Source organism: Gossypium hirsutum, chromosome D07, assembly GCF_007990345.1.
Source record: "Gossypium hirsutum isolate 1008001.06 chromosome D07, Gossypium_hirsutum_v2.1, whole genome shotgun sequence".
NCBI classification, from domain to species: domain Eukaryota; kingdom Viridiplantae; phylum Streptophyta; class Magnoliopsida; order Malvales; family Malvaceae; genus Gossypium; species Gossypium hirsutum.
The window spans coordinates 24,861,761-24,889,118 of record NC_053443.1 but is presented as its reverse complement, the minus strand read 5'-3'; the positions used below and the strand labels follow the sequence as shown (position 1 = coordinate 24,889,118).

Sequence of the window (27,358 nt, the reverse complement as noted above, 5' to 3'; positions counted from 1 at the left end):
GAAGGCTGTTTTAACCATGATGTACTGAAGATTTAACTTAGCTCTGATACCATGAAAATTTTCAAGAAACTATTTCAATAAAACTATACTGTCTTTATTACGTAAAGAGCTGAGTTTAAATAAAAAAAAGACTCAGAACATAGCTAGAAAAATAGTTTCCTTATTCAGTAAACTATTAAAAGATAAAAAAAAAGTCTTCATAAAAAATCTCAATTGATTATTCTAAGATTATATATCTAAATAACTTAAAAATTATCCCAAAATATACAAGAGTTCCCAAAATATACGGGTTTTCAACACATATTTTGACAAAGTTACCCACTTATTAGCTAAATTTTGATTTTGATTTGTGCCTTGACATTTTTTAACAGAAATTTTAAGCACGAGTAATGTGGTTAACCCAATGAAATTACATGTACTAAATTGACAATTTAGATATTATGCCAGGGCCAAACACCATATTAACCCAAATCTTTTCTTTATCTCTGCAAAGCCCATTAACGACTCTAAAATTAAAAAAAGAAAAAATTCCATTTGGTGTCTTCTCTATGGTCAATAAAACCATCAGTATTCATTCAAATTTACGATCTAACCTTCTTCCTTTTTCTTCAACTAACAAAACTAAGCTTCTTTGTTTTGATTTAGGACGACCCTCGGTTTTGCCATTATTTACGGCGTTGCCTCTTTGTAAGAAACCCTAGTGTTCGATTTTTTTTTTGGTAGTTGTGTTCGGATTTTTCTAGAGTTTCGTATCTTTTTTTTTTTGGAGCTTAGGATTGTGATATGAATAGTAGAGGGAGGTATCCACCACCGGGGATCGGCGTTGGCCGGGGGGGCGGAGTGAATGCTAACCCTAGTTTTCAGTCCAGGCCGTCGCAGCAACACTACGTGCAGAGGAATTTGGTTCATAATCAGCAGCAGTTTCAACAACACAATCAGCAGCATTTTCAACAACAACAACAGCATCAACAACAACAGCAGTGGCTCAGGCGTAACCAGTTACCCAGCGGCAATGACTCCAGTGTCATCGATGAGGTCGAAAAGACCGTACAATCGGAAGCCGTTGACTCGAGGTCCCTTTTGAATTTTATTTCTTGTCTATTTTTTGTTATATTTATGCCTAATCTTTTTTTTCTTTTGTATCCTATGGCATTATCTCTCTTCAGTTCTACAGTTTTTGAGTGCTCCTAGTGTGCTTAGGAAATAGTTTTTATGGTTTGATTTATTCCCAAACTTTCCATTTGTTAGGAAGGACTTGACGAGGGAAGGATGGAATTTGCGTATTGCTTTCATGGTTACTCTTCGCTTATTTGTTGTTAACCTGTTAACATTTCTTTTTTGTATAGCTATCAGTTCTCTTCTATATGCAATAGATTGAACGTTTAAAACTTCATCTTTAGATACTCCTACAAATTTTGGTTTTCAGTTTTCTTGTTTCTGTCTTTACATTTAACGACATCATTTTATTTTGCATGGTTTTAAAATCTAATGTACATTTTCCTCTTTCAGTTCACAAGATTGGAAGGCCAGGCTAAAGATACCACCAGCAGATACCCGCTACAAAACAGAGGTATGTCCGTAAATGGTATTTTTCTTGTCTAGGTACTAAATTGACTACTTTCTTGAAGAATCTGCTTTTATCAGTTATGTTTTTATCGCAGTTGTGGTATAGGTTATGAATATCACCTAGATAATCATCATCCTAATAACTATTCATCATACCTTCATGAAACTATAAAAATTGTTCTCTGCTCTTCTGAATGGTAAAGAATAAATTGCTTTCTTAGGGCATTCTAGAAATGCAGGTGGATTATTTTCTTTTGCTTCCAACTATCCTGTTGTATATATAGCCACATACTAGCATAATCACAATTATAAATGGTCGGTTTCCAGAGTTCTTAACTTGGGGAAGGTTATACCTAATTCTATGGTGTTGAGGCCTTCTGGTTTGAACTTGCATATCGAAGAACTGTTTTAGGCAAGCATTACTCATTTCTTGGAAGCATATCATCTGTTTTTTGGTGACATATATCTCATCACTAAGCATGATAGTGGTGCAATTGTTTTTTGTAGATTTTTCAAATGTTATAATTACCTGTTTACATACTAAACTGCCTATTAAATTGCTGCCAGGATGTGACAGCTACTAAAGGAAATGAATTTGAGGACTATTTTCTGAAACGTGAACTTCTTATGGGAATATATGAGAAGGGTTTTGAAAGACCATCTCCTATTCAGGAAGAGAGTATTCCCATTGCTTTGACCGGAAGTGATATTCTTGCCAGAGCCAAAAATGGAACTGGAAAGACAGCAGCATTTTGCATTCCCGCCTTGGAAAAGATTGACCAAGATAACAATGTTATTCAAGGTTAAATAACCATTTATATATTCTCTTTTTTTTCTTTTGTCTGCATCTATAATTGGTGCAGTTAAATGGGAATGGGTACTTCAAGTGGGAAAGAGGCTTGAATGCCATTTTCTGCATATTGTTAACTGAGATTTGAATTATGGGAATGGGCATGGATGGACATGGTAGAGTGGGGGCCCAAACACCGCACCTGTTCCTGAAGCAAGTCCATCTTGTCTTCCTTCAGGCAAATAGTTGCAACTTTTGTTTTAGTACAGACATAAACATTTGCTTATCTTTCCAGGCTAAGTTTTTGCTTGAATCCTTTTTTGGATATTTATTTTTGGTGGGCAGCCAAAATCCTTTTTGGCTTCATTTGACATATGTATCATTTTCATGTCTTCTCTATTTGATGCTGGTACTTTTGGCCCAAGAAGTTACTTGAATTTATTTTTCTTCTTATTATACAAAAATTATCTGTTCAGTTCCTGTGTTTACCCAAAATATATGTTTTTGTGCAGTTGTTATACTTGTTCCAACTCGAGAACTGGCTTTGCAGACATCACAAGTGTGCAAGGAGCTTGGGAAGCATTTACAAATTCAAGTCATGGTCACCACGGGAGGCACCAGTCTCAAGGATGATATTATGCGATTGTATCAACCAGTCCATTTGTTGGTTGGAACGCCTGGCAGAATTCTAGACCTTGCTAAAAAGGGTGTTTGCATTTTGAAAGATTGTTCAATGCTTATAATGGATGAAGTAAGTATTTGGTTGTTTCTATGTGTATTTTTTTCCTTTCCAGTTTGGTTATTGTCCTTTCATGTTTAACATTTTAGAGAATTTGAAGTTTTGCATTTGGATGGACATGGAAGAAATATTATTTATTTATTCCTTTTGTATCTTGATGAGCAGTGATTTATTGTTTGTGTACTTTTTGGTTGGGTGAGATGTGGGTAGACTCTGCTTGCCTCAGATTTACAGTTTGGAAATATTAGCAATCAAGAGTTTATTGGTTTCCTTTTAAGGGTCCATATTCTAGAAACAGTTTTGGCTGTATAACTTATTGGATTTTTTCTTAACAAGTTTAAGTGTAATTGTAAGTACTTGTTCTTTTTGTAAGTTGGTTGTATGTCTCTAATCCATTATCCATAGATTACAATTTGCTTTGGGAAAGTTAACTGAATATGCAGTTACTGGAGCTTGTTGTGGAAGTGTCTTCAACTTTTCTTTGTGAATACTCACTGTATTTGGTTCCATAGTCTGCATATCTACTGTTTTGTAAAGACTGGGCATTTTTTATTCTGTTCCTCATGTTCCCCTTTTGTTTTTTTCCCTTTTGGGTTTCTTATATTTATATAAATGCTAGTTTTGGAACTAGAATTCTGAAGCATTGAGTGAATTATTAGTATGAAAATTCTTAACAAAAGAAGGAAGAAAGTTGCTTGTGGAATGGAGAATGTATTTGATTATTTTCCTTAACTTGTGTGCTTGATTTAAGTTTATGATCTGCGTAATCTGATGCTATGTTTTGGTTTCTTTCAGGCAGATAAACTTTTGTCTCCAGAGTTTCAACCTTCTGTAGAGCAGCTGATATGTTTTCTTCCTGCAACTCGTCAAATTTTGTTGTTTTCTGCCACATTCCCTGTTACTGTTAAGGACTTTAAAGACAGATACCTACAGAAGCCTTATATTATTAATCTAATGGATGAGCTTACCCTGAAGGGTATTACACAATATTATGCTTTTGTGGAAGAAAGACAGAAAGTCCACTGCCTAAATACTCTTTTCTCTAAGGTTTATCCTTTTATAACTTTTATTTAGTATTTGCTCTTTTTCCCTTGTTTGGATGAGATCTGATGTAAATTTATTTTCAGCTGCAAATAAACCAATCAATCATTTTCTGCAATTCGGTAAATCGGGTGGAACTGTTGGCCAAGAAAATTACAGAACTTGGCTACTCTTGCTTTTATATCCATGCAAAGATGCTTCAGGACCATCGTAACAGAGTATTTCATGATTTCCGTAATGGCGCATGCAGAAATCTTGTTTGTACTGGTATGTTGTGCCATGCTGTGTGTTTCTGCCTTTTTGGTATATGAGCTAATCTATGTGCAATTTGACTATTTAACAAATAAATCACTGTTGGTACTGATAGTTTGCCAGGCTTGGTATTTGTTCTCTTTTCATATTCTATTTCTCTCTCTTTTCTTTTGTTTTGCTAGACAATATAGCTGAAATCTGTAATACCTTTTATTTGAAAGCACCACTGCTTATCTTTTTCAGTGATAGGCTGCCTTTGAATTTAAATGTCTCTCTTTCACAAAATTTGAATCAAGGGATTGAAGTATGCAAGTGTTCCAAGTTTCGTAATATCTGGTACACTTTGAGCTATATTGAAGCTTTGCCTTTAATGTTTTTTGTTGTCCCCTCTTATGTAGTGGGCATTAATTATTTATTTCGACCAACATACATGAAATTTTAGTTTCATTAGGATTAATTCTCTATGCCAGTGCGGAAAACAGATTTACTCTATTCATAAGCATTTTATAGAAGTCATCTTGTAAACAATAATCTCCTAATGATGTATTTATACTTGCTGCAGATCTTTTTACAAGGGGTATAGATATCCAAGCTGTGAATGTTGTTATTAACTTTGACTTCCCCAAGAACTCTGAAACATACCTCCATAGGGTATGTTGGCTATCTATTTGTCTCTCTTGCAACACTTACCAAACATATATACATTCTTTTGCTAATCCTCATGAATATCTTCTTAATGAGCAGGTTGGTCGATCAGGAAGGTTTGGTCATCTTGGATTAGCTGTGAATTTGATCACTTATGAAGACCGCTTTAACTTGTAAATTACCATGTAACTGTTTTTAAACTAAAGTGCTATATGCATTGAGGTTTTCCTGATTCATAGAAATGTCGTATGGTCTTTTCTAACAGGTATAGGATTGAACAAGAACTTGGGACTGAAATTAAGCAAATTCCTCCACATATCGATCAGGCTATTTACTGCCGGTGATTTATAGAAGATGTTTCTTGTTTGGCCTACAGTGGTAACAATGGTGAGCAGCCACCCTCAAGTCTAGTTTTTGATTATGCGAATGAAGTGATTTCTCTGTTCCCTCTTTCCATATGTGTATCTTGTGAGATAATATTGATGATGTGCAATTACTTGCATGTTTGTTAGGGTTAATGAAGCCTGCTTATACAAGGCGTCCATCCTTGCTCATGGGTGGGTATATATATTCTAAAATATAAGACGGTGTTGGTGGAAGACTTCTTAGCGGGCGCTTTTATGCATGTAATCCTTGAATGCTTCTTTTCTATTGACATCTCAAATTTCAGAGTCCTGAAATGTTAGCAGGATATAGTAGACTAGGGAGAGTTTTAGATGAGTCTTGCTTTTGATTTAGTTAAGTTATGGTTTGGTACCGTCTGTCTGTCTGTCTGTCTGTCTGTCTGATCATGGTGGAATTGTAGCTTGTTCTAGAAATTTATGTTTATGTTTCTTCTGTTGGTGCATTTTCTCATCTAAATCTTTGTGGTTTCAATGGATAAAAAACATCTCAGATTTCAAAACGAAATGAAAAGTATCGGCAGTTGTTTGATACATCATGTATGCATTTCCAGTTTGTTTACGACCTTTTGCAATTTTAATCTGAATCTGTTACTTATACAAATAATTCAGATAGTTTTTAAAAAAATATTAATTATTAATTCAAAATTATAGCATTTAAGAATATTATTGAATAAATAAATACGTAATTGGAATCTTGACTGTCTATCACTTACCTGCCAGTAGCGTAGTGTAAACCGAGGAGGAAGAAAATTCCATCCATGGTTTGGTATCTCATTTATTAGAGGGGGATGGAAAGAAATGGATCCTGGCAAATAATGTCTACTTTCGAGGCATTCTTACAAGTTGCAGCTGGCAGATAACTTTGCAAAGAATTTCCCGCAAGAAACGCTAGGAGTTAAATTGGACTGTCTTGCGGATGAAAAAAAATGGAGTAATGGGAAACTTTACATTTTGAAACGGATTTGAATGGGAAGGAACCGACACCCTAAACAAGATTTAGTCTTTAGATGAAAGTGGTGCCAGCATGATGATACGGATCAAGAAATCGACAGAGAAGGGAAGAGAAGAAGAAAAGAGTTGAGAATTTCCTGATATTTTTCCTCAATCATGTCGGGCTTAAATTGCCAATCAGGGAAGATAGTTACAAGTCGTTACTATAGCTGTTATAACAACTCAACGATACACATTGTATCATTTAACCCTCTTACACTATTAAAAAACACGTCGTATTACTTAAGCTATACTAATAATGCCTAACGCACCTTTTCATTAATGTTATTAACCAGGAATCCAATAACAGAAAATAACTAACTTTTAAATTCCATATCAATTAGTCCCTCCTTGAAGCATCCTTGTCCTCAAGGATGAAAAGAAGGAAACCTCTTCTGTAACTCTGCCAAATTCTCCCGAGCGGCATTTTCTGAAAATGTATTGGTCCGCTCAATCAAAATTTTAGTCATTTCCCTTTGTCCTTTCTTCATCATTCGACGATTAATGATTGGAGATGGCTCTTTAACAATTGCTCCATCAATGCCAACAATGGGCAAAGCTGTTTGAACCACTGAATGTCCAACATGTTTTTTGAGTTAGCTTACATAAAAAAGTGGCATGGATGCATGACCTAATAGGCAAAGTTAACATGCATGCCACCTTCCCCACTCAAGTCTCTACGGGGAAAGGCCTATAGAACTTAAAGGTTAGCTTTTGATTCCATGTCTTTCTCATAATATGTTGTCTATAGGGCTATTGTTTCAAATACACCAAGTCCCCCACCTTAAAGACCCTATCACTTCCCCTTTTATCAGCCAAGTGTTTCATGCGTTCACGAGCTCTCTCAAGATGGAATTTCAACTTCTACCTGCTTGGTTGCCTCTCGTTGATGTAAGCTCTTATCCACAATAGCCACAGTTGACATACCAACAAGATAAGACAAGTGTATGAGAGGATTTTGCCCATAAGAAGCCTCATAAGAGGAAGTTCCAATTGCTGAATGGTGTGAAGTGTTGTACCACCACTCTGCCAAAGGCAACCACAACATCCATTCTCCAAGTTTCTTATCGAACATGCATCTCAAATACCCTTCTAAGCATCTGTTTAATACATTTGTCTGACCATCAGTTTCAGGATGGTAGATTATAGAAAGTTTCAACTTAATTCCCAGTCTCTTGAACAACTCTTGCAAAAAATTAGAGACAAAGATCTTGTCTCCATTAGACACAATCAATTTAAGAGCTTCATAGAGTTTGTAGATGTTATTGAGGTATTCCTAAGCCATTGTGACTGCTGCAAAGAGATGTGAAAGAGCCACAAAATGACCATACTTGGTTAACCTATCAACCACCACAAAGATGGTTTCCTTGCTCTTTGAAGTGGAGAGGCCCTTTATGAAATCCATGTTCATTTTAGCCAATGCTCAATCAAGTATTGGTATTGGCTACATCAGTCCAGTTTTAGCAACATTATCACTCTTACATTTCTGGCACACCACATACTCTTTCACTCACTGTTTCACATAATTTGTCATCCCCTTACAATATAGCAAATTAGACAAATGGCCCCTCAACGCGCTGCAATAGAAATATTCAAAAAGTTCATTCCTTAGTTCACCATTTGCTCCTAATATAATCTTACCCTTTCTCCTAAGGTACTGACAATCCCAAGAATACTTAAGATGCAAGGCATGATTTACTTGGATGAATTTTTATAACTTGGGATCAGTTTTCCATGACCTTTTAACCTTGGTGAGTTGTTCTGATACCATGGAATTGCCACTTATTTGATTTAGCTGCACAGAAGACTTCATTAGCTTCCTTGACAAGGCATTAGCCACAATGTTATGCAGCTCTTTTCAATAGAAAATGTCATAATCATAGCCTAACATTTTGGCCATCCATTTCTGCTGGAATGGAGTAATAGCTTGATTCTCAGAAAGAAATCTCAAACTTTGATGGTCTGTTTGAATCTTGAAATGCTTGTCAATCAAATAAGCCCTCTACTTCTTAATAGCCATGAGAACTACCAACATCTCATTGTTAGAAATGGATATGGAATAATGTTTGAGACCTAAAGCTTTACTGAAAAAAGTAATAGGCTTCTCTCCCTAATGTAACACAATCCCCACACCATACCCACAAGCATTTGTATCAATATAAAATTCAGTTTGAAAATCAAGAAGTGTAAGGATAGGAGCAGAACAGACTGCTTTCTTCAACTGTTGAAAGGCTTGAGTGGCTTACTCAGCTCATTTCCATTTATTCTTCCTGAGTAAGTTAGTAAGGGGCTTGGCCAAGAATTCATAATGCTTTACAAACCTTCTATAGTAATCAGACAAGCCAAAAACCCTCTGAGCTCCTTAATTGACTGAGGAACAGGCCAATTTTCTACACATTCTACCTTGGATTTACCCATAGCTACAGACCATTTAGAGATCACATGCCCCAAATATTCAACTTTCTTGGCCCCAAACTTGCATTTTCTCATTTTAGCAAAGAGTTTATGTGCCACACTTGGAAAAGTCAAAGCTTAGGTTGTAAAAGTGACTTTGAGGACCAAATTTGGGCGAGCTCTAACATAAATAAGAGTAATTGGCAGAATACCTACACTTGGATGTTGAATTGATATTAATGAAGGAAGCGCAGGAGTATTATATAAGGGAGAGACGTTCTCCAGGGCAGTTCTTTCTTCATCTTTTCTTTAGTTTGTTTTGACAGAGAGAAAGATTAAGGACCATTATGCATGTAAGAAAGAGACTAAAGTTTGAGTCTAAGTAACTAAAAATTTTCGTAGATGGTAAGCTTCCTAACCTCTTTGTATTAGCAAATCTAAGAAAATAGAAGAAAGTTAAGGATTCAGTTAATCCATTGATTCTGTTCTGTAATGGGTAAAGTTGCGGATAGTCATTAAACTACTTCTGTATGCAAACAAAGTATGGTTCTTATCATTATAAATTATCTTCTTAGGATTTCTGAAATGGTTGTTGTGTTTAGTTGGCTAAGGAGGCTCGAGAAATAAAGGAAAAACTAAGTAGATAGATTCAGTGTCAATTTTAGGTGAGTTCCTGAACTCATGTATTAAATGGTTGTTCATTATTTTCAGTATTGTGTGCTGGGTATGTCTAATTGAATGTTGTGCAAATACATGACTGGTTGTAAGTTCATCCATATGGTGTCAATGAAATGTGTGGTGTAATGTGTATTATGCATGAATGGTAGTATTGGTTGAGTGCTTGTGTTTGAAATGCATGTATATGAATGATATGCAGGGTAATGGAGGTCTGTCGAAGTGTGATAAAGATGAGAGGAGTAGAGGAGAATATGATATGTTACATGTTTTGCCTCCGGTATAGTATGAGAATGAAAATCGAGATTGGCGAATGACCCGGACCTTGCAAGGGAACACGTATGTCTTCAAGTTAACAAAGAGGATTTGCGGAGGTCTGGGCGGACTATACAGAAAATGAATATTAATGGTATTCAACTTTGTAGAGGTTAGGCTGGTTTGTACAGAGAATATGTGCACATAGATATGAAAGTCTTTTTATAGGTAGTATGAAAGCCCTTTAAAGGTAGTATGAGAGTCTGAGGAGTCTAAGGCTTTAAGCTATATATGTGAAATACAAGTCCATGGCCATGGCATGATTTAGGGAGGTACGCCAGAATCGCATATAAGGTATAATCTGGAGAGGTCCACCAGATTCGCTTACATGTCATAATCCAGTGGAGGTTTGAGAGATAGACATATGTGAATCTGTTCCTATATGAGGATTTTCTTCTATGAATTCTCATTTTATGAGTCCGTATATGAAATATATGACAGCTCGTCAGGAATATCTTACAAAAGGACAATCTTTCAAGTGAGAGTCCATCAGGACTGTCTTATAAGTGAGAGTCCGTCAAGACTGTCTTACAAGTATGAATCTGCCTACGTGTACTCTATTTCTAAGAGTGGGCCATTATATATGGGTTATCTGTTATTACGAGACAGATGCAAATTATGGCAGTCTGCCAAATATGTTTTTTAAGCTTAGTGTCGAAGCTGGACATGAAATTCTATCTTATGAATGTTCGCAGAACCACTCACATATTGGAATCCATTTCTATATGAAGATCTTTTCTTATAAATATATATCTACATATATGAATCCATAAGTCTGTATCCATATATATATTACCTTCTAAGAATATGGGAATTTGTAAAAAGGTCTATTCTCCAAGATAATTTATCTTTCAAGTGGAAGCCACAAAAACTATCTACTAAGAGAATGTCTGCAGGATTTTACCGTCATGCGCTAATTCTCCATAAAATGGTCAGTGGAGGTATTTTGCGTTTGTACTAATGGTAATCCGTTAATACAACGTTAGTTATCCAATAATTGAAAATGGACAGGTGAAAGTAATCCATAAGGGGTTCCATAAAGAGAAGCGATGAAGAGGAAGTTCATAACATAGAAGATAACATATCGATCTACGAGATGTGGAGGTATGTGTGATGAGAAGTCTACGTTAGTAAGATTAATGAATTGTCCCAGTGCAGATAAAGTCAAACATGAATCTGAATCATGAATTTCAAGCTTGCTAGTGTTACGCTGATACAATGTATGAACCACTCACTAAGTTCATTTGAACTTATGTATGTGTTATTATGTTTTGCAGTTAAAAAGGGAAATTCAAGGATTCAAATAGGGACCAAGCCAAAATTTGTCGTACTTAGGTAGGCTTGCTTTTTAGTTGTAATATGCATACAACGGGACGACCTAGAGGCAAAGCCTCAAGGTCATAGTTTAATTTGTAATTAGATATGGTTAGAAGATAAATTTCAAAACTAAATAAATATTCAATATGTCAAAGTTACTTTCTGAAATTTTTGTATCTTAAATTAAAGTGTATAATTGAAATAAATTTGTGTATGTGGTGAAGTCCATTAGCTAATCGTGTTTAAATAATATTTGTATTAAGTGAATATGAATTGCGAAAATATTAAAGAATGTGTTAGTTAAATTTAGACATGTAATGTAGCACCCTATAGTTCGAATCCAGCAATCGGGTCGGGTATGGGGTGTTACATTATGCTTACTCAACAAGGCCAAGACTTCTCTTAAATGCAACAAATGTTCGGTCCATGTAGATAAATATACTAAGATATCATAAAAAAAAAGAAGGATTGGCCTTCTTAATAGAGGTTTGAATACAACATTTATAAGGAAGTTGGAAAGAGCATTGTTAAGGCCAAATGGCATCACCAAGAACTCATAATACCTTTCATGAGTTCTAAAAGTAGTCTTGTAGATGTCAAGTTCCCACATCTTGATGTGATGGTGACTAGACCTCAAATCAAAACTTGGAGAAATAGGAAACCTTCCCTAATTCATCTAACAATTCTTTAATCACAGGTATAGGAAATAAGTCATTGACAGTAAGCTGGTTCAATTGCCTATAATCGATCCACAATCTCCAAGAACCATCTTTCTTTTTCACCATTACAACTGGTGAAGTAAATGAATTGTTATTGTCTTTAATGATGCCAACCTGTAACATTTCCTTAATCGTTTTCTCCATATCAGTTTTCTGCACTGCAAGATATCTATAGGGTTTGACTTTCACCACTTGTTGTTCATCTATCAATGGGATATTGTGGTTTTGTAGTTTAGGGTGAAGCAACCCTTTAGGCTCTTAGAAAAATTCAATGAACTCATCCAAAAGGAACTATGAGTCCAATTGAAGAGAAGAACTTGAAACATTCAAGGCTGCTTGAGCTTTAATGGCCATAACTATAGAACATGGTCCCAATTCCTTTCTCAAAATGAAAAGGCACTTTATCATCAGCTTCTTATACGAAAGAAATAATTGGTTCAAGAGACTTACAAAAGAGTTATGGTAAGTATCAACAAATCCCTTTTACTTCAAGGAAATCAGATCAACTATAGGATCCTGAAATGTTTATGAACCAAATTGATCCCTTAAACTTTGAGCATAGGAATCTCAATTGAGCAGGTGAAATCCCCTTTGCTATTGAATGCAAAAATGGTGCCAGTCTAATGCCTTCCCCTCAAGATGTAACATAATTGTATAAACCTTGGCATTGCCAAGTACCTTTTCCCTTTTAAAAGACTATTCCATCTTGGTTGACCAAAATTGAAAATTAGTCCCTTCAAACTTGGGATAATCCAACTTGAAGGGATAACCCAAACCTACATCTTCCTAGAAAACAACATGAGTAGTGGTAGGACTTTTTGGAGGAAACCTTTGAGGAGCATCCCCAAGAATGCCTTTGCCTTTATCCTAAGCAACACGAGAGCCAACATCAATGTTTGATTTGCCAAGGTATTACTCAAATAGGGTTTTCATCTCATTTTTAAGTTCAACATGGAAATCATCCTTGAAGCTAGCCAACCGAGCCTCTAGCTTCTTATCCAGATCGGTTTACAGCTTAGAGAGCTCTTGTTGTAATTTTCCCACCTTCTTCTGAGTATGTGTGGTAACCCCATCACCCATCATGAAGAATCAAGAGGCTCTAATACCCTTGAGTTGAGAATTTCTTGATATTTTTTCTCAATAACTTGGCTAAGAACATGTCAACCCCCAAAGTTGTTACTACAGCTGTTATAACAACTATCTTGCACCCTTAAAACACGATGTATTACTTAAGCTATACTAATGTCTAAACGCACCGTTTCATTAATGTTATTAAACAAAAATCCAATAATAGAAAATAACTAACTTTTAAATTTTATATCACATAACTTGTGTTTTGGAAACCAAATTTATGAAAAGGTTAAAATATGCCATAAGTTTCTATATTTCTTGAACATTTAGAATTTAGTCTTTATATTTTTATTTTTAGAAATTTAGTTCCTCTATTTTTTAGATTTCAAATTTCAAATCTAACCATTAAAACCGTTAAACTTTTTTTTGTTAAATTTATTGGTGTGACATTTTGAAATAAAAAAAAACTAATTTGGTAGCTATGTAATTAAAAAAATGTCATTGTAATTAACCTGAATTTAACAAAAAAAAATTAAGAATGTTAATAGTTGGACCTGAAATTTGAAATCTAAAAAGTAAAGAAACTAAATTCCTAGAAATAGAAGTATAGAGACCAAATTTTAAAATTTAGAGGAGTGCAAGGACTTATAGCATATTTTAGCCTTATAAAAATATATGAAAACCAAATGCGACTTTAGTTGAACTGATAGGGTTGAGGGAAGGAAGATTATGGAACCTTGGATTTAAATATTATTATGTGCATATGTTTTTTAAATTGTATGTGAAATGATAAAAATACTTAAATTTATATTTATTGGTTTATAAAAATAGATAAAATATAGTATAGGCATAATAATAAATTTAATTCTTAACGTTTATATTTTTTTATCAATTTTGCCCTTGTTCATTTTTTAGTTAGGTTTAAAGCTAAACCTTTTAAAAAGAATTAAAATTGACCATCAACTTTTTAAAAAAAGTTTGATTGTTAATTTTTTTAATGAAAATATTGACTAAACTATTAAATTTTTAAAAATGACAACTCATATGACAATTCATGAGTACATCATACTAATTCTTTAAAAAGGTTTTTATGAACTTCTTATATTTTTTTCGAGTTTTGAAATTTTTTAATATTTTTTTATTTTTTTAATTATTTATTAATGTGGCATATAAAGTAAAGTGTCGTGTCAATATACAGTACACGTGGACTGTCATGCGAGTTGCCATGTTAACATCATTAAATAAATTAATATTTTAATCAACATTTATGTTAAAAAGTAATTTAACTATTTTTGAAAGGGTAATGACCAAATTTAACTCTAAAAAATGAATAAAAGCTAAATTGACAAAAAAAAAACTATATAAACATCAAAGATTAAATGTATCATTAATAATATCTTTTCTCAAAGCTAGTATATTGTAACTTCAATTCCACTTTTTGAGCCTAAAAGGATGCAAACGTGGGATGGTACTGCTTTAGATGTGCTTATTACGTTTAAGGTTAATATATATAAAGGTACTTAAACTTGGTAACTTATACCTACATGATAATTAAATCTTTTTTAGGACCTAATTAGTACCTAACTTGAAAACTCTAAGTCAACTTCGTATATTTTTAGGTACCTAACTAACATCGTTAAAATACGCTGATGTGCCATTGACAACCAATAGCACGGTGACACATGACACCCTCGCATTTTGACACATGGTAAAAAATAAAAATAAAAATAAAAATAAAATATTTAAAATTTATACAAAAAAAGCATACTTTGTTACACATAGGGAATGAATCTACATAAACAGTTATTTAGGTTTATTTGAATTTCGACAATCATTTGGCCAAGTTCATTCTAGACATACTTTTTTAACATGCTATTTTTTTTATATATTATTGTCTTAAAATTTAAAATATATAAAATCTAAAAAATTTAAAATATTAGAATATTATTTAACATTAGAATGGACCAGGACAATTGCTTGTCACAATACGTTTGAACTAGGACAACCATTTATCCATATTCATTCTCGACATTTTTTTAGTAATTTTATGTTTTTTTTTAACTTTTCATAAAATATTAGATTTTTTATTATTATGAAATTAAAAGGACCAAAAGAGAGAAGGATAGGGAAGGAGATGAAGAAAACGAGAAAATAAAAGATGAGGATGAAAGGAAAGGGGATGAGGGATGAGAGATTAAGGACAAGCATTTTAGAATTGGACTGATTAGGTCATCAGTTTGTCGATTCAGTTGGTCAGACTGATTTGATCGATTTGGACAGTTTGATTAAATAGATCATGAGAAAATTTAGAAAATGATTAAAATCAGTTCCATCAATCCGTACTAGTTTTCGACTCATCAATCCCAAGTCTTTTCTCGAACCGATACCCCAACCAATTCTCGATTCAATCGGTTCGATTTGGTTCCAATAACATTGATTAAGGGGCTAATGAGGGGAGAGTGCCCTAAATCCCAAATTCAAGTATTAAATTGGGCCAAAATAATTTAGGGTAAACTACACCCAATGTCACAAAACTATTAATAAGTTTATTTTTGGTCACTCAACTTCAAAATGTTACAAAATGATCATTGAACTAATTGAAAGTTTTCATTTAAGTCATTATGCCATTAAACACTGTTGTATGACATTTGTTCTCTCCACTTGGACCAATCAAAAGTTTTCCTTTCCCTTCTCTTCTACATTTCAATTTTGTTTCATGAAATAGCTTTAAAAGTCATAAATCTTCAAACCAAAATCCAAACGATTTTCTTTGTTGATCTTGAATACTGATCGCCAGATTGATTTGGATCTAAGGTAAGTTATTCTACTCGTCGATGATATTGATCCATTGTACTGACCGTCGAATCATTGCTTGAAGCTCGCTTGTAAGACTTTTTTTTTTGGATAAACTACCTAGTTGGTCACCCAACTTTTAGGGCACTTTCATTTTGGTCACCCTAAATGAAATCCTTGCGATTTCGTCGCCCAACTTTTAAGGCGCTTTAATTTTAGTCACCTAAGCATTAAAATCTCTAACAATGGTTAAATGTACATGTTACATCATGTTTAAAACTTGTATTTTGGTCATCCAACTTCTAAGTTGCTTTCATTTTGGTCACCCAAAAAATATAATTTTCAAGTATTGATTGGGGGTAAAAGCACATTAAGAATTAAAATGAAAAAGTGATAGAAATTAAAATAATCAATTAAAAAAATATCAAATTGTACTTGTTTACCCCATTGCCGGGAGTTCTAATTTTTTTTTCAATATTAAAAATTTAAATTTTAAAACATCAAAATCAATTTAATAAATTATTGAAAATTATCCCTTGATAGTGTCAGTTGATTTGTTAGTATAATATTTTTTTTTTGGTGAAATTTGTTGGTATAATATTGAATTTATTAAATTAATCTCCTTCTAAAATTTAAAACTTTATTTTATGTTTCAACTCAAATAACTAATATTTAATGATTGTCTACAAAGCCCAAAATTTTTTTGTTATTATATGTTCTTGAATATTCCATGCTAAGATAAAAACAAAGAAAAATCATTACAATTAATTAGTTTTATCTTTCATGCCAAACAAACCCCAGAATTTTTTTATCACTTCTTTACCCAAATGAAGAATAAATAGTTAATTTAATTAATTATAAGGAATTTTCTTTTCTTTTAGCTTAGCATGGAAGATTTAAGATAATATAATCAAAAGAATTTTAAGTTTTGTAGACAATTATTAAATATGAGTTAGTTGAGTTGATTTTGTTAAGAATAATCTAGAAACATACAACAGAATTTTAATCAATTTTAAAATTATAGTAACAAATTGATTGACATTATGAAGGATAAAAAAAATCAACAATTAGTTTAATTGATTTTGATGTTTGAAATTTAAAAATTCAATAATTTTAAAAATTAGAATTTTTGTTAACGAGATAAATAAGTACAATTTGACAAATTTTAATATTTTATTTTAATTTATACCGTTTTTTTCACTTTAGTATTTGTTTACACGATCAATACTTTAAAAAAATATTTATTGTGTGACACAAATGGAAGCAACTTAAAAGTTAGGTGATCAAAATGAAAGTGTAAACATGATGTTATATGTACAATCAACCATCGTTAGAAATTTAACGTTTGAATAACTAAAATGAAAGCACCATAAAAAATTAGATAACGAAATTATAAAAATTTCATATTGGGGTAAAAGTTAGAAGACTAAATAAGTAGTTTATATTTATCTTCTTATAGAAAAAAAGTCAACAATCAAACGACTTAAATAAAAACTTTCATAGATCAAACTTTTCTTTTAAATATGATTGGGCTTATAACAAAGGTGGTAGAAATTCGTGAATAGCTTAAATAAAAAATTTAATTATTTAAGAGTAAATAATTAAAATATAAATTTACGAATAACCTAAAATAATAATTTCTAAACTTAGGTATAAATTAAATGATAAATGAGTAAAAGAGACATGGGATAATTTCATCTGCAATGAGATGCAATAATTACAAGCCGACCTGATTTCACCCCCAAATGATATTCTACTTGCCATTGACCAAATTTATTGTTGAGCTGAAATGACTAGCCAAGTAGCCATGTCTTCTTCGACTTTTAAAAGGAAAGGAAAAACATTTCATTTTCTCACAATATCCACACAGGCTAATAAGAAAATGAACCCTTCAGTTCAAGCCCCCAAAATAAAATCATTCCCTCCATTCATTAGTTTGATTTTCCAAACTGAAAAGTCCACCCCCAGAAGCCAATCCCACCCCTCTCTCTGCCCCCAATTCCCACCCAACACTTGGTATTTATGCGGGGTGAGTTATTTCATGGCCAATGTCATTGTCATCGCCATTAATCCCTTGCATATATTTTTGTCCTTTCTCTCAGAGAATCCATTATTAATGCTTTCCCTTTCATCTTCATTGCACTTTCTTTCTCTCGCTTTATTTCTTTTGATTTCTTTCTTTCTATTTCTCTGCAACTCAGAAACCTCAAAAACAGGAACCCCTCATTAACTCTCTTCACTGTTTGTACAATCTTTTTCTTGTTTTATTATCTTCTCTCAATGATAAGTGTTTTCAACATTCAAGTGTTTCTTCAATCAACATAAATACGTGCAGACGTACACTGTTTTGTATTACCTCCATATTAATTGAAAAGCAGAGCAAGTCAGCTTGAAACTCGCTGATCCTTATTGCTTGCTTGTATGAACCCTACTTTTATATTTATTACATAATAATCACTTTCAATTTGCCTAGATAACATCAAACTGCCTTCTTTTAAAACCCATCTCTTTTCACCCTCTTCTTGTACTTCTTTTTATGATTCTACTTTATAGCGTTTCATCACTCAGAAACACCCCCACTCAGCCTTCTTATTCATTCTGAAAATTGGTGTTGTTTTGGCATTCTGAAATCATAAATTAGGGAAAAGGGAATGGGGAGGAGGCCATGTTGTGAGAGGAAAGGTTTGAAGAAAGGGCCATGGGGTCCTGAAGAAGATGAGATACTTATAAATTACATCAACAAACATGGCCATGGAAGCTGGCGTTCTCTTCCTAAGCTTTCTGGTGATTTTGACTCCACTTTTGCCTCCTCACTTCACTCCTACAAAACCCCTTTTTCTCATAAATTCTATCTGCTTCTTGTCAATATCATGTACTATTTCGTATATATAGTTTATACACTTTGTTTGAACTTTGAAGCACTTTGGAAGTTTCTGTTTTGTCGTGTGAGTCCTCTACAACCCATAAAGGGACTGATTTCGACATTGACAGGTCTTAGTCGTTGCGGCAAGAGTTGCCGGCTTCGGTGGACAAATTATCTTAGGCCTGACATAAAACGCGGCCCCTTCACTCTTGACGAAGAGAAGCTAGTCATCCAGCTTCATGCCATTCTTGGAAACAGGTTTTTTTTTTCTTCATTTCTTAGCTTATTAATTTCTTAAAAGAGTTTCATTTATTTCATCTTCTTCGTGGAATCCAGGTGGGCAGCCATTGCTTCTCAATTACCAGGACGAACTGATAATGAGATCAAGAACCTATGGAACACTCACTTGAAGAAACGCCTGCTTTGCATGGGTGTTGACCCACTGACCCACGAGCCGTTCACCTCTGGCGGTCCAACCACCAGACCACGTTCATCTCCTGCCACCCGTCACATGGCTCAATGGGAGAGCGCTAGGCTGGAAGCGGAGGCTCGCCTTTCCAAGGAGTCGCTGTTCTTCAATTCACCACCAACGTCGGTGAAACCTGACCCTGACTTTTTCCTACGCTTATGGAATTCCGAAGTCGGAGAATCGTTTCGGAAATTGAACGGAGAAGCTAAAGCCGATTGCAGAAGCCCTATTTCTCAAGCCTCTTCATCCACAAAATGTGGGTCGGTTTCGGGTGTCACCATTGATGTTGGGCCCATCGCAGCAGGGTCTTCAACCCCTAAAAGCAGTCGGACTGAGGATCCCATCATGTTCGATGCATCTTTCTCATCAAGTTCGAACGAGTCCGAAGATTCATCAGACACTGCGCTGCAACTGCTGTTGGATTTCCCCATTAACAATGACATGAGCTTCTTGGATGATGTTGATACTTACGCTACACCCCCGCAATGTTGACTCAAATATCAATCTCAAGGCATGATTTGTATAAATATTTTGCCACTGAATATTGAACCCAGTTTTAGAGCCTAAGGCAACTATATGGTAAATTTTATATTGCCTATTAAGGTGATGCCATGATTGAACCTAGTGTTTATCACACATATATAGTATAATATAAATACTAGTTATAACGTTTGGAACTTTTAATATGGGATTTTGCAGGTTGTTTGCTTATTTAATTAACTGTAATGGAGGAAATGTATGAGAATTCTGATCATTGAGCCTATGCTATTGACAGCGTTGAGAAAATCAGAAATCACTGGTCTGAGTCGGAGTAAAAAGAAAACAAAAACCTCTATTTGAAGCTGTCAAATATCACTCTTTTATACTTCAAAATTATCTATTTATACTCCTATACTTCGATTGAGTTGTAGTATATAACATTAATTAGCTAAAGAAATTATGAATATTTTTACGAAAATTTAATTTTTTTTATATTTTAAAAGGATCAATAAATAATTTGTATATGATGAGATTTAAATCCATCGTATTGGCATTGATAAAACTTTAACTTCTTTGCTCAACCAATGCTTTCTCTTACTGAATAAGATAAAAAAAACTAATTGTTTCGTTGAAATGCTTTGTACATTTTAATATTGTCATGCACATTTTTTTATTTCATCAATTGTATATTTATATTTTTATTTAACCCTTAATTGAGTTAGTGTAGGAGATAATCTGATATCAATTTGATTAGGAAAATTATGAAAATATCTTTTAGTATTAAAAATAAACTATATTATTCTAAGGCTCTTTAGTCTTTTTATTTAAAAATAATAATAAATAATTTGAATATGGTGAAATTCAAACCCATGATTAGGGCGAAACTAGAAAATTTTTTAAGGGGCTGAAATTAAATTATAATTTTTACGATATAAAAAATTCAATTTCATTATTTTAATAGACTATATTTTCTTAATTTTTAAAGAATTAAATCAAATTTTTATATTTTTAGGGAGGCCAAAGTGTAATTTTACTTTTACTAATTTAAAATTTTAAAAATTTTAAAGGGGCCATATGAAAAATTTTTCATTTTAGGAGGGCCAGATCCCCTGCTAGCCCCCTAGTTTCGCCACTGCCCATGACTTCTACATCAATAAAACTTTTACTTGTCCACTAAAACAAAACTTTATCTTGAAATGTTTTGTACACTTTAATTTTATTATGCAAACTTTATTATTCCATCAATTGTATATGTTGATAATGTTGCTAATTGAGTTAGTATTACAAGTTAACCCGACATTAACTCAAGATTGATGATAACGCCGTTATAAACAATTGTAGTGCATTTAATATTTTTAATCTGATGTATTTACATGTTTAAATTTTGTTTTACTCACAATTTAATCTAATATTTTCATTTTAATATTGCACATATGACATGTGTCATTATTAATTAGTTTCAAAACATATGTTTCATTATTTATTATATGATACTTTTAAACACACCTGGTGTTCTAAATACATAATTACCACACGCATACTCGTGTAATAGAATTTTTAGTCTATTATTATTTCCTTACATTTGAAAAACATATGGGATCTTTTTAAACTCGTTTTATGGAGTGCTTTTTTTTTTTGCTAACAATGATTTTAGATTTATTTTTTGGTTTATTAATGTAACACCCCCAAAATTTTTAATATGATACATGATACTATTCCGAGATTGGGTATAGTAAATTTGCAAGAAAATTTAAAATATGAGTCAAAGACATAATTTTTATGAAAGAAAAATTTGTATTGAAAATGGAAATCAATGAAAAGCATTTTGGATGTGGAAATGAGGCAAAAGACCAAATTTAAAATTTAAAAAAGTTTGAGGGCTAAAGTGAAAATTTGACTAAAATAAGAAAGTTGAATTATTGTTGATTAATTGTCATAAGAATAAGTTGGAATGTGTATTGGTGTCATGAAAATTACTTTTGAGATTAAATTAGAGAGATTGGAAAGTACATGGACTAAATCATAAAATTTTCATTTATTGTCGAGAAGAGGTAAAAGTGTAATTTTTACCATCTCAGAATTATTATTAAAAGTTAAATGTGAATTTTGATATTTGGATTTGATACTTGCGCATTGTTCTGAAGAAATTGTGCAAAGTGACAAAAAAAGAGAGGGTAAAATGATAATTTTACTAAGGGGATTTTGGTCAATTCTTAAAAATCAAGTTTTGGAAATATTATTTTGATGAGATATTGGTATTTAGAACTATTTTGGACCATTGGATGTGAATTGTGGTGAGATGAGTTGTGGACCACACATTTAAGATGTGTGTTGACTTTGACTTGTTATGATAATTTTTTTTTAAATGGTTTAAAAAGTGGGAAAAAATGAAAAACTCATCCCCGTCAACTTGTTGCATGACCACCCCCCATCCCATGGAGTCTGTCTTCTTCTCTTTAATTTTCTTGCTTTTTCTTGAAATCGCTTTAAAACCCACTGCTCAAATCTTGAGTTTTTGTCAAAATCACTAAGAAACTCATCTCCAAAACTCATTTCCACCTTAAATCTCTCCACTTTCAGCAAAGGTTTGGATGAGTCTTAAGAGATAAAATTGAAGCTAAAGAGAGAAAGCTTCAATAAAGTAAGAAATGGTGTTTCTCAATCCTCCTAGATTGTTATTTGATATTGATTGCTTTGAAAATTCTTGGAAAGTTTAATTATTAATATATGGTTAAATGTTTGTGTATGATATGTAATAGGCCAATTTAGCCTGAGCTCATAAAAAAATAATAAACCCAAAATAATAAAACAAAGTCCAAAATTATATAATTTGGCCCGATCGGGATGACCCATTACTTGAAAAGGTTGAAGGTCTATCTACAAACTTGATGCATATTGAAACATAATCTTCAAGGATATGCAATCTTAGATATGATATGTAATCTTAGATATAATATGCAATCTTGGATATGATATGTAATATTAGATATAATATGCAATATTAAAAGATATGATTTTGTAATATTAGAGATTTAATTTGTAGATACATTTTAATCTTAGCCGTTGATGTAATTAATCTGTACCGTTGGATTTGAGGAGGCTCAACTATAAATAGATGCCTCTCCTTTCATTATAAAGGGGGAGTTGGGGAGTAATAATAATTCTTAAGAGTATTTACTCAAATTTCTCTCTCTTGCGTTCTTATTTTTTATGGCTTGTTCTTATTTTGTTGATTTGTGTATAATTTATTTATTGATTCGTATATTATTTCTAATGAATATTTTTTATATTTATATATATATGCACATCTGTATGTTTCTAATTAATATTTTTCTCATGTACACATGTTTATTTTTTTTTGTATTTAATTAATTTTGATACTGTAGATATTATTTAATTATTTTTAATATATTTTATGTGTACATGTATATATATTTATTTTTTCTAATGATTATTATATTTATATATATGTACGCATACATCTATGTTTTATTTTATTTTCAAAAATGTTTAACTACCTACTTATATTTTTAAAACAAATTTTATAATTTATATATAGATTTTTATATTTTTTTCTTTATTTTCATAAATACATAATATATTTTGTTATTTAAATTCTATAATCCCAAATTTTATATATAAATCCATGTTTTTTTTCTTCATAATTTGAATATACATATTATAGACACACACTTTATATTCTATTTTTTATTTTATTTTTATTTTATAATTTTGTTTATTTCTTTCACTCGTTTATTTATTTGTATTTTCATTTATTTTCTAAAGGATGTTTTTATTATTATTATTTATTTTTGTTCATTTATTAGATATTTCGTATTTCATTGTTTTTTAATTTCGTTTATTTGCTATTTATGTTATTTCTATATCGTTGTTGTATTCATTATTTGTTATTGCGACATTTATACATACATCCAATATAACATTACATTTTTTACTCGAGTTTAAAAATAGAAAATTTTCAAAATAGAGATAATACCCGTATTTAGGATTTTCAAGAAAATTGAACCTTAACGTATTGGGTTCTGATTTTCTTCGTAAAATCTAACAATCGGGAATTGCTCTTTAATCAAACAAAATAAAACTTGTCATCGGGAATTCAACATATGGTGTCCTAACGTATTGGATGTGACGCGTTGATTTCTCGACATAAAGATTTTTCTAAAAAAAACAATAAAATAAAATATTCAATGTTTAGAATTTTGAGAAATTGTGCCCTAACGTATTGGGTCGCGATTTCCTTATAAATTTTAAATAAATGAATATTCTCTTAAATTTTATTACACGAGTATTTTGGACAAACTCATTTTTGAAGAAATAAAATGTCGTGCCCTAACGCATTGGGTGTGACGTTTTCTTTTTCAAAATGGGTGAGTCTCAATAAATAATAATATTTAAATAAGGATCGTATTTTTTTAACTCTCGACTTTAAGACATTAATTAATCAATTTGGTACCAATTTTTGGGCGTTACGAGGGTGCTAATCCTTCCTCGAACGTAACTGACTCCCGAACCTGTTTTTCTAAAACTCGTAGACCAAAATCGTTTTTAGGTGGTCCAATCACACTCTAATAAAAGATTGGTGGCGACTCCAAATTTTCATCGACAACTAATTTTTATTTTTTCAAAATAAAAGTTGGTTTCGACAGCTTGGCGACTCTACTAGGGACTTTTTTAAAAAAGAGAGTCGAGCCACAAAGTTGATTAATTCTTGTCTTATGGTTGAGAAAATTTTGTTTTTTTTTTTAAATTTCATGGTATCCTGTTGCATTCATTATTTCTTGCTTAATGGATTTAAGTATTGTTTGTATTACACATTACATGAGTCGAATAATTTTACTCTTTTAAGTGGGAGCGAGAAACTAGTTCTTCGTGAGGTTTTCACCTCCGTGTAGGGTAGTGGACCGCTTTCGGGATACATCCGTACCTATGTCTTCGTGAGATTTTCATCTCAGTGCAGCCATAGGGAAATGTATTCCCCTGAACTGAACTCGATCCATATGAGCCTATAATGGGTGAGGATCGAGGAATCTGCTGGTTCGGGTACCTTTGCTCTAGAAGCCAAACCTCATATAGTGAACCTTAGGAATCCACACTAGGCAGAGCTACACTGAACCCTAGTAGATGCCCGAATAGGTGTTTCTACTATTTCTTGATTGGTTTCAATGTTTATATATGATACTGACTTTTCGTGTTTTATTGCATGACATAACATTTCATTAAAAGAGGTGTTGATTCACATTCGATTACTAACTTAGAAAGCTTGTCATAAGAAAATGGATTTATTGATAAAATGGAAAATAATACGGCTGCCTGAATATATTTCTAGAAACACAAGAAGGGCGATGGAAGAATTCGCGACTTTACTCCGTTGCCCAGGGATTCAAGATAACAAAGATTATTCGAGAGCCGCTGAACTTTCTTAAAGAGAAGCCAAAGAGCATCACGAGGATGAGTGAGCAATGAGTTGTGGCCCAGATCAAGCAAAGAAGAGATGGAAGAGACGTCCCTTTTGAAGAGTTCGTAAGATTTATCTTAACGCTCGAATGAAGAAGAGGATCGAATGCCTTCGCCTATGAGGGCAAGGCCGTATAAATATCCATTTTATATAAAGAGATTTGTTTTCTATAAAAGTTTTTTAAATGTAATTGAATCAGAATCAATGTCTCTTTAGACATTCATTTCATGCATCTGCATTCCATGACATCATATGCATTGAAAGAGTCTAATTGAGTAAATTTATTTCAGTTAATCTGGAAACCAACCAACCCACCAAACACTGCTACGGTACTCGATCAAAAACTAAGGACATGGACCAAAGAATGGAAAGGCTAGAACAATTCCAAAAAGAGATGCAGGATCAGCTTCAACAACAAATGAATGAACAGCTTGAGAAAATTCAGCAAAAGATGATGAAAAAATGATGGAATCTCAGGGGAAAATGATAACTCAGTTAACTCAGTTGTTGACTAGAGAAGTTGATAAAGGAAAGGGCTCTGTACTCAATGTTAAAGAAGGAGACAGTGAGGGACCTGTTTATCCCCCAAGCTTTACCCTTCAGCATGTTGAGGTATATCCGCGCAAATTCTTTGTCACCATCAAGCTTCACCAGCTTCAGGCCGGTACTGCAACACCAATAAATTTTCAAGCTGGATCAGGCTCTAACCCAGAGACAACCTTGTTAATCCTGCTATACTTGACTTCGACAAAACAACTGAAAATGAGAAAATGAAGGATGAACTGCCAAAACAGCTAAAAGAAAAGTATAAATGGCTGGAAGGGAAATTTAGAGCAATGGAAAGTGCTGAGAGCTACTATGGGATTGATGCTAAAGAATTAAGCTTGGTTCCGGATTTAGTACTCCCTTACAAATTCAAAATGCCCGAGTTTGAGAAGTATAATGGAACTAGTAGTCCCGAAGCCCATATTACTATGTTTTGTAGGCGGATGACTGGGTATGTTAGTAATGACCAGTTGCTGATACATTGTTTCCAGGATAGCATCACAAGGGCAGCGTCTAAGTGAAACAACCAATTGAGTCGTACCAAGATTAATTCATGGAGAGATTTAGCACAGGCATTCATAAAGCAGTACAATCATGTAACTGACATGGTATGTGATAGAATCACTCTACAAAACATCGAAAAGAAGCCCGATGAAATTTTTAGGCAATACGCACAGAGGTGGAGGGAGGTCGCCGTCTAAGTTCAGCCACTGCTCTTGGAAAGGGAAATGACAATGCTATTCATAAATACATTGAAAGCTCCGTTCATCACACATATGTTAGGGAGTGCCACAAAAAGATTTTCTGACAGAATCATGAATGGTGAAATGATTGAAAGCGCCATAAGGAGCGGAAAGATTGATGCTAGAGGAAATAATAAAAGGCAAGCCTCAAAAGAAAAAGAAAATGGGGTGAACAACGTGAATACGTACAGCAAATCGATTGCTAATCAGCAAGGTTCATCAAGACAAGAATCATGTGTGAAGCAAGGTATTGAAAACTCCAGTTCACGCCAATTCCAATGTTGTACAAGGAGCTGTATCAAAGCTTATTCGATGCGCATGTTGTTTCTCCTTTACATGTAAAGCCTCCACAGTCTCTATATCCCAAATGGTACGACGCAAGTGCACAATGCGATTATCATGTGGGAATTGCGGGACACTCAATAGAGAATTGCATTGCCTTCAAAAATCTAGTTGAAAAATTCATCAACACGGGTATTGTCAAGTTGGATGGCTCATTTAATGCAGAAAATTCGCTACCCAATCATGATTGACAATAGGCTGAATGCAATATATGAGGATATGTTGAGAAGTGTTCACATCAATGACGTATTGTCAGTGACTAACTCAGGATTTAGGTACACACCATTAACGTCACAAGTGAATTAATTCACAAATTGATTCAGAATTAATTCATTTGGGGTCTAGCCCAATATATCATTCTTCCAATGAATACATCTATGTCTCTACCCGTAGAGTCAACTACTCCGATAGCCAAGACTAGTCATCTTCCCAATTGGAATTGTAGATGACATAATAGTCATTCTAAGTATTTGAATCAAATGTTCACTTTGATTCTTTTACGAGATTATGGACTCGTTTAGATTATCTACTGAAGTAAGTTGTCGTTCTCGCAATACAAACGTTCTTAACTTATCATCAGTTTAAACTTAGACAACCAATGAGCTAATATTTGCTTGTTATAGTTCCGCTATGTATGCAAAGCATAAAATACAAAAATACAAATGACATAATAGTAAAATATGAAATTAATTTTATATATTTATGCATCGTTCAAATACATAGAAAAT

At 33.0% G+C, this 27,358-nt stretch overlaps 2 protein-coding genes across 4 annotated transcripts; both read left to right on the top strand.

Moving 5' to 3' along the window:
• Nucleotides 1–537: 537 nt before the first annotated feature.
• Nucleotides 538–5,968, top strand: LOC107954545 (DEAD-box ATP-dependent RNA helicase 8). Of its 2 annotated transcripts, XM_016890136.2 has the most exons (10): nt 538–1,073; nt 1,510–1,570; nt 2,134–2,368; nt 2,869–3,107; nt 3,891–4,142; nt 4,223–4,403; nt 4,951–5,039; nt 5,133–5,206; nt 5,299–5,420; nt 5,546–5,968. In XM_016890136.2, the coding sequence occupies exons 1-9, from the start codon at nt 784–786 to the stop codon at nt 5,375–5,377; spliced, it is 1,500 nt and encodes a 499-aa protein (XP_016745625.1). In that variant the 5' UTR covers nt 538–783; the 3' UTR covers nt 5,378–5,420; nt 5,546–5,968. The 2 variants fall into 2 exon arrangements, 1 of the variants encoding a protein (XP_016745625.1); XR_001699596.2 differs by lacking the exons at nt 5,133–5,206; nt 5,299–5,420; nt 5,546–5,968 and adding an exon at nt 4,632–4,724 and having other exon boundaries at nt 4,951–5,020.
• Nucleotides 5,969–17,539: 11,571 nt separating this feature from the next.
• Nucleotides 17,540–19,893, top strand: LOC107954546 (transcription factor MYB17). Of its 2 annotated transcripts, XM_016890138.2 has the most exons (3): nt 17,574–18,495; nt 18,703–18,832; nt 18,911–19,893. In XM_016890138.2, exons 1-3 carry the CDS (start codon nt 18,363–18,365, stop codon nt 19,533–19,535), a joined length of 888 nt encoding a protein of 295 aa, XP_016745627.1. In that variant the 5' UTR covers nt 17,574–18,362; the 3' UTR covers nt 19,536–19,893. The 2 variants fall into 2 exon arrangements, with proteins under 2 accessions (XP_016745626.1, XP_016745627.1); XM_016890137.2 differs by having other exon boundaries at nt 17,540–18,832.
• Nucleotides 19,894–27,358: the final 7,465 nt, after the last annotated feature.

Excerpts from the sequence above, each read along its gene's own strand:
- LOC107954545 (XM_016890136.2), top strand. The coding sequence starts at position 784 with ATGAATAGTAGAGGGAGGTATCCACCACCGGGGATCGGCGTTGGCCGG. Across the intron at positions 1,074-1,509 it reads TCGGAAGCCGTTGACTCGAG|TTCACAAGATTGGAAGGCCA; the intron begins GTCCCTTTTGAA and ends TTCCTCTTTCAG. Across the intron at positions 1,571-2,133 it reads ATACCCGCTACAAAACAGAG|GATGTGACAGCTACTAAAGG; the intron begins GTATGTCCGTAA and ends AATTGCTGCCAG.
- LOC107954546 (XM_016890137.2), top strand. The coding sequence starts at position 18,363 with ATGGGGAGGAGGCCATGTTGTGAGAGGAAAGGTTTGAAGAAAGGGCCA. Across the intron at positions 18,833-18,910 it reads CATGCCATTCTTGGAAACAG|GTGGGCAGCCATTGCTTCTC; the intron begins GTTTTTTTTTTC and ends CGTGGAATCCAG.